The sequence below is a fragment of the Triturus cristatus genome, chromosome 1_2 (assembly GCF_964204655.1).
Source record: "Triturus cristatus chromosome 1_2, aTriCri1.1, whole genome shotgun sequence".
Taxonomy (NCBI): Eukaryota; Metazoa; Chordata; class Amphibia; order Caudata; family Salamandridae; genus Triturus; species Triturus cristatus.
This window is the reverse complement of record NC_140580.1, coordinates 607,531,119-607,544,887: the sequence shown is the minus strand read 5'-3', so window position 1 is coordinate 607,544,887 and position 13,769 is coordinate 607,531,119. Positions and strand designations below refer to the sequence as shown.

Sequence of the window (13,769 nt, the reverse complement as noted above, 5' to 3'; positions counted from 1 at the left end):
ACACATCTGCAATGACCTTTCACTTGTTCTACATGGTGCTATAGAACAGTAGCATTTCTATATACGCACCACCATTTTTAGGTCTCGCCAATGCAGTGCGCATGCACTGCATAGGAGACCTTTAGCCGTCGTACAGCTCTTTTTACAAAGCACATGCTTGTGCTTGTGGTGGCATACGCCTTGCGGGAGTGCGCAGCGGTGCGCCACAAGCACGAGTATGTGCTTTGAAAAAGAGCTCTCCCGAGCGGGAGCGCACCACTCACGGGTGCACCCCTCCACCTCTCTCTCCTTTAAACTTTCAGCACGAGGCGCGCGCTTGTTTAATAGTTGCTCTCTGCCCATTAGGGGGTGTGCAGCAGACACCTGGTGCTTATAATCGCGCTGTGCGAGGAGGTGGGCGCGGCGTGGCAGTCCAGTGAGCTGGTGGGACACATATTCTCTTTCCTGTCTTCTCCCGATTGTCTTTGGCCTCCTGTTCACACTTGCGGGACGGTCTCTTCTACCCGGAGTTTTGGACCCAACTGCAGCTCAGCGTGATGCATGGTAAGCTTTTGTGCTCCTCGCACAGAAACCAAACCGGCTTCTCAATCCGGTCACCAAAGCCATCATTAGCATCCTGAAGTGCCCTCCGCAGCAGGGGAAACACGCAGTGCTGGCTGGTTTTACCCGCTAGGACAGGCTGTATATAACGAAATGTAGGCTCATAGGTTGCTGGTTTTACCCGCTAGGACAGGCTGTATATAACGAAATGTAGGCTCATAGGTCGGCAGCACAACGGCGAACATGTTAGAGTTAGGCAATGCGTTGCTTTAGTTTCTTCTTCACACTCTCGCACACATCTTGTGTCTGTCTTCTTTCAGTGATCTCTTTCCTGAAACATTTCATCCTATTCTCATGAACGAGTGTGGGAGAAGGATCTAAAAACTGTTTGTGAAAACAACTCAATTATAAGTCCTTTCTAAACGTTTCTTTGACAAGTAGCGTGAGTGTAATTTTCTGCTTTATCCGTGTCTCAGCATCTATGGGATTTTATCTTGTTGTCCTCTTATTCTCATGAACGTGTGAGAGAAGGATCTATAACATTTGTTCGTGAAAACAACTCAATTATACGTTTTTTTCTATACGTTTTTTTGACAAGTAGCGTGAGTGTAATTTTCTGCTTTATCCGTATCTCAGCATCTATGGAATTCTATCTTGTTTTTAGCCCTAGGGTTTTGATTATTTTGGGGTTATCAGTAAGTGCGTTTTTGCTTCTTGCCATGGACAGGGTGGCAAACATACCTAAGACAAATGTCCTCCATACCAGCTATCAGGACACTATGAAAAAAATTCTAATTTGCAAAAGGATATAGGGGCTTATGTATTAGACGGTTTTACAAAATGCATTGATTCATCAGGTCCACAGGACATAATAAAAGGCCATTCTTGCAAACCCCACTGCCCCTATTTTGTGACTCTGAGCAAGTGGCCTTTCGCATGCGACTTGGCTGTACCTCAGGGCATTTGTATTTTGCACGCAGCGTGCCTCTGCAACACTGGGCATGGTTCAAGCTATTGAAAATGGTAAAATACAAATGTGCTAAGCAGGGCTTTAAGTGGGATGAAAAACAAGCATTTCCAATGCAATAGGTCTCGCATTTTCGCGAGTTTCAGCTATTGGCATTGTAAATGACAATGCCTTCTATTTATGTTTTAAACACAAAAACAAAAATAAAAGGCATTGTTATTTGCAATGTCAATAGCTCAAACTGGAGTAAATGCGAGACCTTTTTTATTACAAATGCTTGTTTAACCTTGCCACCTCTTCTTCTGAATAAAGTGTGTTTAGGAGGGAGAGCGAAGCAATTTTAACTCACTTCGTTTTTTATGTTTTCATCTATTCTCTGATCATAACTGTCAAAACCAGTGGGTCAACCTCTAGGTGGAGGGAAGCATATTATCTAAAAACCCGATGATGATGCTCTCACGTTCTAAGAGAAGCGGAGATTCAAGATATACCGCTCTGAACGCTCCTGTACGTGAATGAGGGTTTTAAAAGTTGGTTACCATACCTGACCCTGGGATTACAGGTACAAATGATCCATTCTCCCATTAAATATTTACCTCGCATAGGAAGCTGAATGGATCACCGCTTCTTCCTCCCCCCTTTGATTACACAATGTAAATGTTTGAATACATATATGCACATACACACACACATCAGCACACGCACACACAACCATCATCATGTAAGAACAATCACAAACATATTCACTCATTCTAGGCTTTCTCTCTCACACACAGGCACACTCACAGACACACACAGACAAGCAAAATGGAAATATGGATTTGTAGCAATTAGTCTTTAAGTGTCAATAAACAGCAGACATGTGGTGCCACTTAAACGAACAAGATATGAATTAGGGTCATAAAACATACTAGAAAAAATGAAATAGTACTCTCATCCCTGAGCAGTAGCCAGGAAAGCGACAAGACTTATCAGATATCAATGCTTTCATTTTTCTACAGGATAGAGGATGCTCCAGTGTGCAGTGTGACGGGAAAATCCTACCTCAGTCAGTGCCTGCTGCACAAGGAAGCCTGTCGCAAGCGCCGCAGGATAGGACTCGCCCACAAGGGACCGTGCATAGGTACAATTTGGATTGCAGAATTTTTCCATAAAATATTCTTTTTAATATTTGTGTAAATCATTGTGCATTGTGTTGCTCACAATTTAGAAACAATTATAATGTGACATACTGTAGCCCTCTTTAAGAAAAAGGTAGACATTCACTGTAAAATCAGAATTGCACTTAGTAATTGTGTAACTATTGTAAATTTAGCTTTATATACAATATGACTTTCTGTATTTTTTCTGCTTTTAACCCCTTCGCTGCTGCGGACATTCCGCTGCAGCGCTGGGGGGGGGCAGGGGGGCAGCGCGGTGGGCCTGTGCTCATGACGGAGCCGCTCCGTCATGAACCACAGTTGAGCTGTGCTCATGACGGAACGGTTCCGTCATGACTCCGCCCATTTGCGTTGTCCCCCCGCACAGGCGGGGAAACAGCGCCGCGTAGGCGGAGCGGCCGCCAACGGGCGTGTCATGACGGAACCGTTCCGTCATGAGCACACGGCAACCGTGGCTCATGACGGAACGGTTCCGTCATGAGCGGGGAAGGGGTTAAAGTAAAGATGAGAAACTAGCACCAGCTTTTTTCTGGTGCTAATGGATATGGTGGGTCTGTCCTGTAATGCAATATTACTACAATCCCCAATGCTATAGTACTAGATTACTTTAAATGAGAGCATGTTCCCAACATTTTGTTCTGGATGTATATGGCAGCTGTAGTTTAGTTTGTGTTAGCCATCCACCTGTAATATAGCCACGTCTGTCTTTCAAGCATCCTATTTAAATAAAATATAAATGGACCACTGAGAGAGGAGTCTTTTATCTGCTACAAGAGTAATAGATGTCCTAGGCATCTTTAGCAGAAATTGCTGATCAGGTTAGCTCCCTATGGGGTCTGGTATGAGGACTTTAAGTGCTATAAGCACCTGGACAGCTAGCCATCCACTTGTCTGTGGCCTCCAGTTCCTGCTTGTTCCAGCTTGATTCAGTGACACTGCCACTGTTTGGGTTTTCCCACTGATCGTTCTTCCCGCCAACAGAAGCGCAGCCCACCCCAAGACCTACTCAATGCAGGCCACAGCTCCAAAGGCAAGCCCATCAGTGCCTGTCCATGCCTAGACTGCACCCAGGGATATGAACCCAGATCCTCTCACCCCTCGAAGATACACCATCTCCAGGATCTACACCCTTGACTCCGGACACTGCAACAAACTGCCACCGTGTCGACCCACACTCACCGGTAGGACCTTTCACCTTCAACCACTTCACCTGCCACAGCACACACATGAGCCCACTGACAAGCCCCACCCCAAACACACCACCTAAACAAAAACATGAATTATCATGCGCCCTTTTTAACCCACAATCACTATATAAACACATCACCCAGATTTGGGACATCATCTCCTTCCCCACACCTGAAGTCCTCTTCCTCACTGAGACTTGGCTCAACCCCACTTCCGCACCCGACATCGCCATCACAATACATGAGGGATACAAGATCACTCACCACGACTGCATCAACAAGCCTGGCGGAAGGATCGTCATCCTACACAAGGAATCCATCCAATACACCATTACAAATAACATCACCTCAGCCATGGAACACCTCAATTTCCGACATCAAACAGACAGCAAAACCACCATCAGGGGCACCCTCACCTACCGTCCTCCAGGACCATGACCAGCCTTCTGAACTTCATCGCTGAATTCATCTGCCCCCATGCTATAGACTCAGAAAACTACATTTTCCCTGGCGACCTCAACTTCGATCTCAGCGACCACAATGACCTCAACACTACCAATTTCCTCTACAGCATGAACAACATCGGACTGAAGTAACTCATCCATGACCCCATGGACACCACAGGCCACAGGCTAGATTCCATCATCACCTCCAGTGACTGCATCAGGTACAGCAACAACATGTAACTCATCTGGACTGATCACTTCATCGTCCACATCAACATCACCCGCTCAAGGACCTCCTCCTACTGTCTGCCCAATGCCACCCACTGCAGCTGGAGCAAAGTCTCAATAGACACATGGATCAACACCCTCCTCACCCCCAACTCTCTCCTCCAACAACCAAGACCAGAACATCATAAACATCAATAATTGGATCACCAACTGTGCCAACAGCATCACTCCTATTGGCAACAATGCCCACAGAAGGTCCACCATGCAGGCTAGCTGGTACACTGAAGACCTCAGAACCACTAAACGATAATGTAAACAACTGGACAGGAGATGATACACCAGCAAGGACACGCCCAACAAGACCACCTTCAACACAGCCCTCAATCTCTACCACAGACAGTTGAGAGAATCGAAGAAAAAGGCCTTAGCCTCATGCATCGAATAAATCTCCACAACAGCAAAAAATTCTTCAACACTGTCAAAGTCACTCAGTTGCAACACCAACAAACAACATTACCCCCTCACAGGAACCCTGTGCCACCCTTTCAAACTTCCTCCACGACAAGATCGACAACATCTACAGAAACTTCAATATCCAGCCCAAAGTCACTGACTTCTTCAAGCAACACAACGACCCCACTACCACCACAAACATCCGAATAACTGAATGGAGTCAGCTCCCCCCACAGGACACTGCCTCCATCATGAACTTGGTCGCCTTAGGGGCCCCAACCAACCCATGCCCTCACCAAATCTTCAACCTATATGAAGCCAGAATCAGTCACGTACACACCACCTTGTTCAACACCTCAATTGCCACGCCACATTCCCCAGGGACTGGAAACATGCAGAAAACAATGCCCTAGTCAAGAAATATCAGCAGACCCCAGCGAACTCAACAACTACTGACCGTTCCCACCAAAGTATTAGAAAAAGCCATCAACCAGCACCTCTTCTCACATCTGGAATGGAACGTCCTACTCAACTCCTCCCAATCCGGATTCTGCAGCCACAGCACTGAGACAGCCCTAATTGCTGCTACCAACAACATCTGAGCCCTACTCAACTGAGGAGAGTCTATGGTTTGCATCCCCCTAGGCCTCTCAGCAGCCTTCAATATGATCTTCCATCACACATTCATCACAAGGCTGCACAACATAGGCACCCAAGGAGCTGCACTCAGATAGTGCACCTCTTTCCTGTCTGGAAGAATGCAAAAATTCAAAATTCCCCCTATCACCTCTGAACCAAAAGAAATCTTCTGTGGAGTACCCTAAGGATCCTTGCTTAGTCCCACCTTCTTCAACACTTACATGACACCTCTGGCCAGCATCACCAAAACCCATGGACTCAACATCCTATCCTACACCGAAAACATACAACTCCTCCTCTCCCTCTTCGAAGACACCTCCAACAACAAGAGCACCTCCCATAGCTGCATGACAGACATCGCCAACTGGATTAAGGGCAACTGCCTGAAGGTCAACGTGGACAAGACAGAGGTACTGATTTTCGGAAACAAAAGCTCCCCAAGGGACTCACCCTGGTGGCCTTCAGAACTCAGACCTACTCCTACCCCCACTGACCACTCTAGGAACCTAGGTATTATTCTGGACAACAAGCTAACTCTGATGACTCAGGTCAACTCCGTCTCCTCATCCTGGTTTTTCATCCTCTGTATGCTTCATAAGATATTCAAATGGGTACCCCAAAGTTCAAGATGCACCATCACCCAGGCCCTCATCTCCAGCCCACTGGAGTATGGCAATGCTCTATGCAGCAAATGCAGCTCACCCCCTCCGATGACTACAGTCATTGATTAGAGCTTACAAGAACCTTGTGCTTGACTTTATTACAGCACTATAAGCTACTGGAACCTTCACCAAACATTTACAAACAGATTCAGCAAGTGCAAAACCAGGCATCTAAACTGAGACTTGTTTTCTGATCGGACCACACCAAACCAGTTCTATATTCCTTCCATTTCCATCCAATGAAATCCAGGTTTTTATTTGGGATTCTATGCGCCATTTGCATTGCATATTTTATAGTTGAGGCGTATTGTTGTAAAGGTTCAGAATATCTTCGGACATTTGCAGGCCATTATCTACCTGCCATAGTCTTCAACAACCACCTGTTGATCATCAAACCCAGATTCAAACAACTAAGGGGCATTGACTGATCCCATTTGTTAAAGGCCCAAAGTACTGAAACTGTCTCAACATAACACCAAGAGGAAAGCTAAGTCATTAGTGGTTTAGAAAACAAATGAAAGCCCATTTACTGAGAGATGCATTGACTACTCTTAAACAGCTGAAGAGATGACATCCAGTGGCAGATGAATGGAGTCTCTGATGCACACAGAATCTGAAAGTCAAATATAAAGATTCCTTATGATTATCAATGCATAACGTACCAATGAGCTGGAATCAGAGGTTTCAGCTTAATGAGAGCATGGATAACAGTCTAACGTCCGAGCCTGACCAACACATAACAACTCATTGGAGTCCTTCTGCAGAGACATTATAAATAACATGCAGTGATTATTGGGGCCGAAGCAAAAACTTCATTTCAGATTTGAGGTGAACTCTATTTGCTTTAGGGCAGTATTGGTAACTCCTCTATCTTACCTTTCACCATACTAACCCCTGCAGTACATCTGAGTGCTTATAACTGTGGCACTGGAACAGGTACCAAGGAGGGATAGACTGACATTACTCTAATGACATTACTCTAATGTGTAACCTTTGACCAGGGGTGGGTTATTTCTGTAACCAAGTCCTCTGAGGTAAGCAGGATGCAGGAGCCAGTGTAGTACAAAACATCTTTAATAAATTAATTAGGTTGTAGGGGCAAATCAGAATCCTGCTTATTGTGGCAATGGAAGCATCCATCTCGCCTAGCCTTCCCCCAGAATTAGCTCTTTCCCCTGTGGCCTACAGACAATCTTCTAACTTCTTTTACTCCCTAACACACATCCTGGGTGGCAACTCTGAGTTGTGTTGGGGGCGTGCACTAAACATCACTTACGGTGATTGACCCATTGGTCTTCAATTAGTAGCTAGCCTCGAAAATTGGCCTGCAAGTTCTGATGCCTGCTACTTTATCACTGATCACTGAAAACAATGTTTGCATTCTGCAACCTTTGTTTTGTATAAATATGCACTATCTGTTATAAAACAGACATCATTTTCTACATTAAATATCTCTGGTGGAAATTTGGCATTTAAATCGTCACTTCTTCCAACCCTGCCATTATTTCTTTCTTTCTTTGTTCCTTCCTTCTCCTTTCCCTTCCTGCCAGCAGCTCAGTCCATTACCTTACTTCCTAAATCCACTGCTCACCTCTGTTGTTCCTCCTCTGAATCTCTTGTCACATGTTCCCCCTTTCTTTCTTGTTTCATTTTCTCTTTCTACCAACTACTCTACACCTTTCCTTTCAAACTAATTTTATGTACTCATGTCTTTCTTCTCTGATCCTCCTTCCTCGTTCACTAATGACATTCTTTTCTTCTCTTTTAGTTTTGCAAACTGTTTGTTCTGTGGGAGAATTCGACCAATTTCCATACCGCCTTCTTGACTGGTTCCTGTACCTGCGGCAGATATCTGGGAATGGCACTCTCAGCAATACTGGAGGACAGACTTGCTTGAGCAGGAAGGAGAGACGACAGATAGCAAAGGTTAGAAAAGCCTTGATAATGCCAGAAGTTTGGGCTTTTGTGCAATAAAATGTTTTTCCCAACCTTCAGTAAGACACAAACAAGTATCACGAGCCACTAGCACTGAACGTTTTCTTTTTCTTGAGAATCTAGGAATGAACTAAAAGTTTGTAAACAATATGATCATGTCATATTATTGGTCAGACAAAAATTGAGGTGGGGAGGAAGAGATATTAACAGCAGAAATGAAAGTTGACTCACCATGTATACACATCCACTTTTCTGGTCAGGTCACGTGACAGGCAGTCTCTCCCTAGAGGGAGAGTTGTGTCTGGTCCTGTAGCCCTCATCTGGATAGTTGTCCTTTTTGTGTTGCCGTTAAATGTGATTAAGAGAAGAAAGATAACTTTATCAGTGTGTGCTGATGAGAGGAGTGACCTGCCATATTGATTATTATGATTATTCTGACGATGGTGATGATTATTATTATTTTAAGGCGCTTATCATGCAAATAACACTAAATTATAAATTTCAAAGAAATGATGAAAGGTTCAAAAGATATATTTTGCCTTCTTGCTAAGTTGCTTGCAGACACTCTCCTAAAACCATGCCACCACCATGACATTTTAGGCAGTCATCATGCCAGTCTAAAGAACTTCCTCTACTACCGTTTAGTATTTGTTCTCCAACCTCCACGACCAGGAGCGTGTGAGAGGAATTGTCAGCCTCCAGGATTTTGATTGGATAATTCAATAATTGTTAGGAATTCCAAATAAACATGAGATTAATTGGTGAACAGTTCTCTCTCAACATTAAAGCGTTTTGATTTGTAAACAGCTAGTTGTTAAGTTTTAGAAGCTATGCAGGAGGTACGTGGTATTAGTGTATTTATTATATTTAACCAATCAGTTCCACCATTTTTAAAGAAAAAATGGTTATGGCCTATTTGCATCGAGGCATGAACGAAACGTCCATTCTTTATTTAACACTTGATCAAATTAATATTATTAGGTTGAGGCCCCCACCTCTATAGGTACAAATAGATTATTAAATTAGTTCATTTGGGATTCAAACCTGCGACCTTGGTGATTTCCAGAGGTATCTGCAGCAAGCAATACCTCAACAAACCCATCACGTAAACTTTATGTTACCAAACAGCAAGGTTTTCATTCCTGATAGGACCGGATTCTTGCCTACCTGGTTATCTCCAAGAATCCTCACAGGTCGGCAGGATCTATTTATCTGGCAAATAGTGTGGAGGGGATAAATACAATTGTCAAAATATATTTACCATAATTAGATTTCATTTGGAAAGGACCACTGACTCCGAATCTAAAATTTGTAGGATTTTATTACAACCAAAAACAACTGAACATACAAACACCTCAGTACAAGGTGTAGAAGGTAAATGGACACTAACACAAAAGCAAGCCTACGCAGGATTCTCATTCGACTTAAGACAAAAAGAATCACTGATTCTAAAATCATCAAAAAGGCAATTGTTAGGCCAATATCTAAATTAGGAATCATTAGTCAAGGAAGGAAAAAGCGTTAATCCGTCCCTACACTAACTCTAAGGTGACATCCCTACTTAGCATTACCATCCCAGGCAAGAAAATCAAGAAAAAGGTGTCAGAAGTGATGACTCCCTAAGAAGTACATTCCCTTAGTCAGAGCTTGATCTAAGATGCCCCTTCTAGCTTCCCGTCTAATCCTCATCTGCTCAACCCATGGGGCACTGTCCCTAATACAAAACCCCAAAATCATAGAACACGGCCTTCGGCACACCTCTTCAGCCAGGTCTTCTCTCGGTAGTTTTCCACAAATTTGTCTGGCGTCCTACGACAGTTAGCTTGGCCTTGGCCTTGGGTCCCAAGCACCTTCTCCGCTGGAAGTATCATCTCTACATTTCAATGCACTACCCTGTTGGCTTCTCACAGCATCCTAACTCCTAAAACAAAGACCTAGTCTCTCTAACGAGCTAAATGTCCTTGCACCTGCAACAGAAACATGGGAACGAGAAACCATTTCACGTCTTTAAGATGTTACATTTCCCTGCAGCCCAAAGCCGTACCAAGGGAATCATTTTTGGCCTACAACATTAGCTAACATAAGGAAATGAACAGGCCCTTCTCTTCTAACATATATGCGATCAGGCCTCTACAAAAACAAACACACTATTAAATCACACTCTAAGCATTAGTTCTGTATCCTCATGTGCATACTTAAGACTCTACGCGTGTAATTTTAACGTGTCACACGTTTAACCTAATACATTGCATTGTACGAAAACTAATCATTGTGCATTTTACTAGATACATTCACAATAACTTGCAACGTTGATCTTCACAAAAAGCGTTATTACATTTTAATCACCTCTATGTTAAACGATTACAGCAATACATTTCTATGGCACTTCTAAACATACATTGATTAATATGCGGGTGCTGACTAACGGTGAATATGATGCACCCCTACAAATCTCAGAATCTCATAACACTCATCAGTTGCCCCCTTTGATGACAAATGTCATCACACCATCACACAATTTCTTCCCTTGGAGAAAGAACCGGCCTAAACAATGCTTGTTGCCATCCTCCCCTGTGGGAACCTCTCCATTCTCTTAAGATTTTGATATTGACTGTCCCTCAGTCTAGCCATTCGCCTCTCACTCGCTCTGAGAGCTCTCTCGATCCTGTTCCCTCTGTGTACCCCACAAGCAGATCACACAAACCACAACAATAATAAGGGGCTTCAACACGAATCCAAGGAATCCTTTTCCCAAGCTCGCAAACCAACTTCCCACACGACCAAATCCTTTTCCAATCTTCTCCCACACTCCTTCCTCAGTCAGATCCGAAATCTCTTGATGAATCGTGGTAATGTTATCTATATATTTCTCCAGATCCTTGCTATTGTCTGGAATATACGTACAGCATTCCTGAACTTTCAACAATTTACAGACTCCGCCCTCTTTTGCCAATAATACATCTAAAGCAAGACGATTTTGCAAAACCATCGTCCTTATCGACAACATCTCTCCATCCACCAACAGCAAAGACCTTGCAGTATTCATCGAGAACTCATCAACTACAGTCGCCAGCTTTCTTATCTTCACATCATTCAAAATCATGCCCAAACTCGGTATCATCGCTCCAAAGATATCACCAATCACTGCTCCTGCACTTGCAGCTCTCCGTACTTTAGAATAGTGTCCAGTCTCCAAAAGATTTAAATCTTCCGCAGGATAAATCTTCGGAAAAATGATAGCCAAATAACATGTACCATACCAATTCGCAGGCAACCTCACATAGGCATTCCTTCCGCACACATAATACACAGTTGGAATCACTTGCACCGGACCTTGCAAAAAGTTCTTAGCAGAGTCCTCCATAGTAAAGGTATGGTCACACGTACTCTGTCCTACCAAAACTTTTTCATAATAAGTCTGTGGACGTCTTACACACAACTTTCTCTTCTGAGTCTGATCTAGCGCTATGGGTCTATAACTGCCTTTAGATCTGTGCAATCTCTCCTCATCAGTCCAATCTACTGGACTCTCACCTGTATTTCGTGTCTGAGTTTGTTTTCTATTCTATCTTCTACTTGACCTATAAGCTTCTTTTCTGTGTCTGACAAGGAACATGTCAAATTATGTCGGTGAGCATAAGCCATATCCAATTCCAAAGTCGGTATGAAATACTTCCGAAGTCTATCTTCTGACTTGTAATAATCGTACTTATTCAAATGCTTATAGGCTGGAACTTCAGGAAGTACTGCATCATAATTGGAAAAGAAATACTCAAATCATTTCCTCTCATAAAAGATACTAAGCAACAGACTACAAGGTTATTCCATAGGTTAATGGAAGATGATGGTATCTAATACCCTCATCTACTGAAGAAGGTAGCTTCATGCACACATAGCAATCTTTCGCATCCATTGCATCCACATACTCATACAACAGCTTTGCGTAAGCATTACGTTTAAAGTCACTTCTAGACAGATCTATATGAAATCTACGACTCTCTTCAAGTAACAAAGCTCTTTGAGCTCCTATAGTAACCTCTTTCTGGCTAAAGGTGGTAGGTGTAGGTGTCCCCTGTACCTCCCCCTCCTGCTCATGTGAGACAATATATGAGGCTACAACTATCACAACTATAGCAACTATCACTACCCCTAAAAGTGTACCTATCACTAATTTAGCCCTACTGTGACCATTTCCAGCATCTGCCATTTTTGCAAGATTCTCAAATTTCAGTTCAACTGCAACATGTAAGAGTCTCTCCTCCTCCGGGTGTTGCCTTTCGAACCAGTTCAATCACCACCTTGAAGCTGGAAGTCCCCTAGCAATTTTCAGTTCCTTATTTACACAGTCTACAAAAGACTTCCCTAGCCCTTCTTCATTCATTTCGACGGAAAGTCCCTAACTTTATTCTTCTTCCACTCGGGCCTAGGTTATCTTCTTCTTTTGGATTTTTATGTACAACAGAGTGTTTACCTTCAGTCCAGAACGATATTCGCTCCCAAAAGCTCTAAAACCCCTTGCAAAATTTCAAGACGAAATATCACCAACTCCTGATGTGGTGGCACAATACCAAAAATCGCAAAAACCAGCGTCTCCAAAATCAACTCATGAACCTTACTCAGAAGCGGTGGATTCGGGATATTGAGGGTCAGTATTCCTTCGATTTCCAATCCTAGAACTCGCAACAACACCTCTATTTTCAGGTTCGGAGAATTGCTGACCAACGTCAAGGATCGCAGCCTCCCTGTGCTCGGAATGCCGGTCATCAGTCACAGCGTATGTCCACTCTGGTGATGCGTACCTTTGACACAGCACTCTTGCTCTCCTTGACCTTCTCAGATTACCTCGAGCTTGCTCTTCGTCACTTTGCTCAGATTCGGACGTTTCAGAAACTGGGGCAAGGTCTCTTCCAGGTGCCAATCAAGTTTAGCCGTCTCTGATTCACAGGCAAAACTCTTTCTGCTTCTGCGACACCTCTGCTCTCCCTTTGACTACCCTGTACACTACTTCCCTCTTCGGCAGAATTTGACTCTGCTCCACCCACAGCAACACTTTCTCCATCTGAGTCAAATTCGGGGCCTCGATTTGCACAACCCCTTTCAGCTCGATCTAGTGCACAACCAACTGCATCAGCAACCCTCACAGCTTGGCTTGCCCTCTCAGATGGCCCTGCCACCTCAGCTGGATTTTCGTTTACGTGAGGGGCTGTATCTTCCAAGGGTGCTGGAACTCTGTGGGTATGGGAGGCGTGCACCCAGTTCGGCAGTCCCCCACACTTTACTGCCGTGTTCGTGACCAGTATTACTTGGTACGGACCATGCCAACGAACATCCAGGCAACTCTTCCTCACGTGTTTACGCACAAGCACCCAATCCCCTGGGCACAAGTCGTGGCACAGGTCACTTGCGGCTGGAACGGCTGCTGCTTGCACCTGCTGAGACACAGAACGGACTACATCAGCCAGGCCCTTACAGTAGTCGAGAATCAAGTCATCAGTGATGTTAATCAAAGCAGTAGCAGGTATTGCTGTCGTACTTTAAAATTTGGGACCGCG

The 13,769-nt window shown here is 44.0% G+C and overlaps 1 protein-coding gene across 1 annotated transcript in view; it reads left to right on the top strand.

Annotated features, from left to right (window-relative positions):
* Positions 1-13,769, top strand: part of LOC146867724 (SPARC-like) — a 641,752-nt gene that overhangs the window by 393,316 nt on the left and 234,667 nt on the right. Inside the window, exons 5-6 of the mRNA XM_085615045.1 lie at positions 2,509-2,630; positions 8,051-8,208. Coding sequence (XP_085471171.1) covers positions 2,509-2,630; positions 8,051-8,208 — 280 coding nt within the window. The remainder of the gene's footprint in view (positions 1-2,508; positions 2,631-8,050; positions 8,209-13,769) is intronic.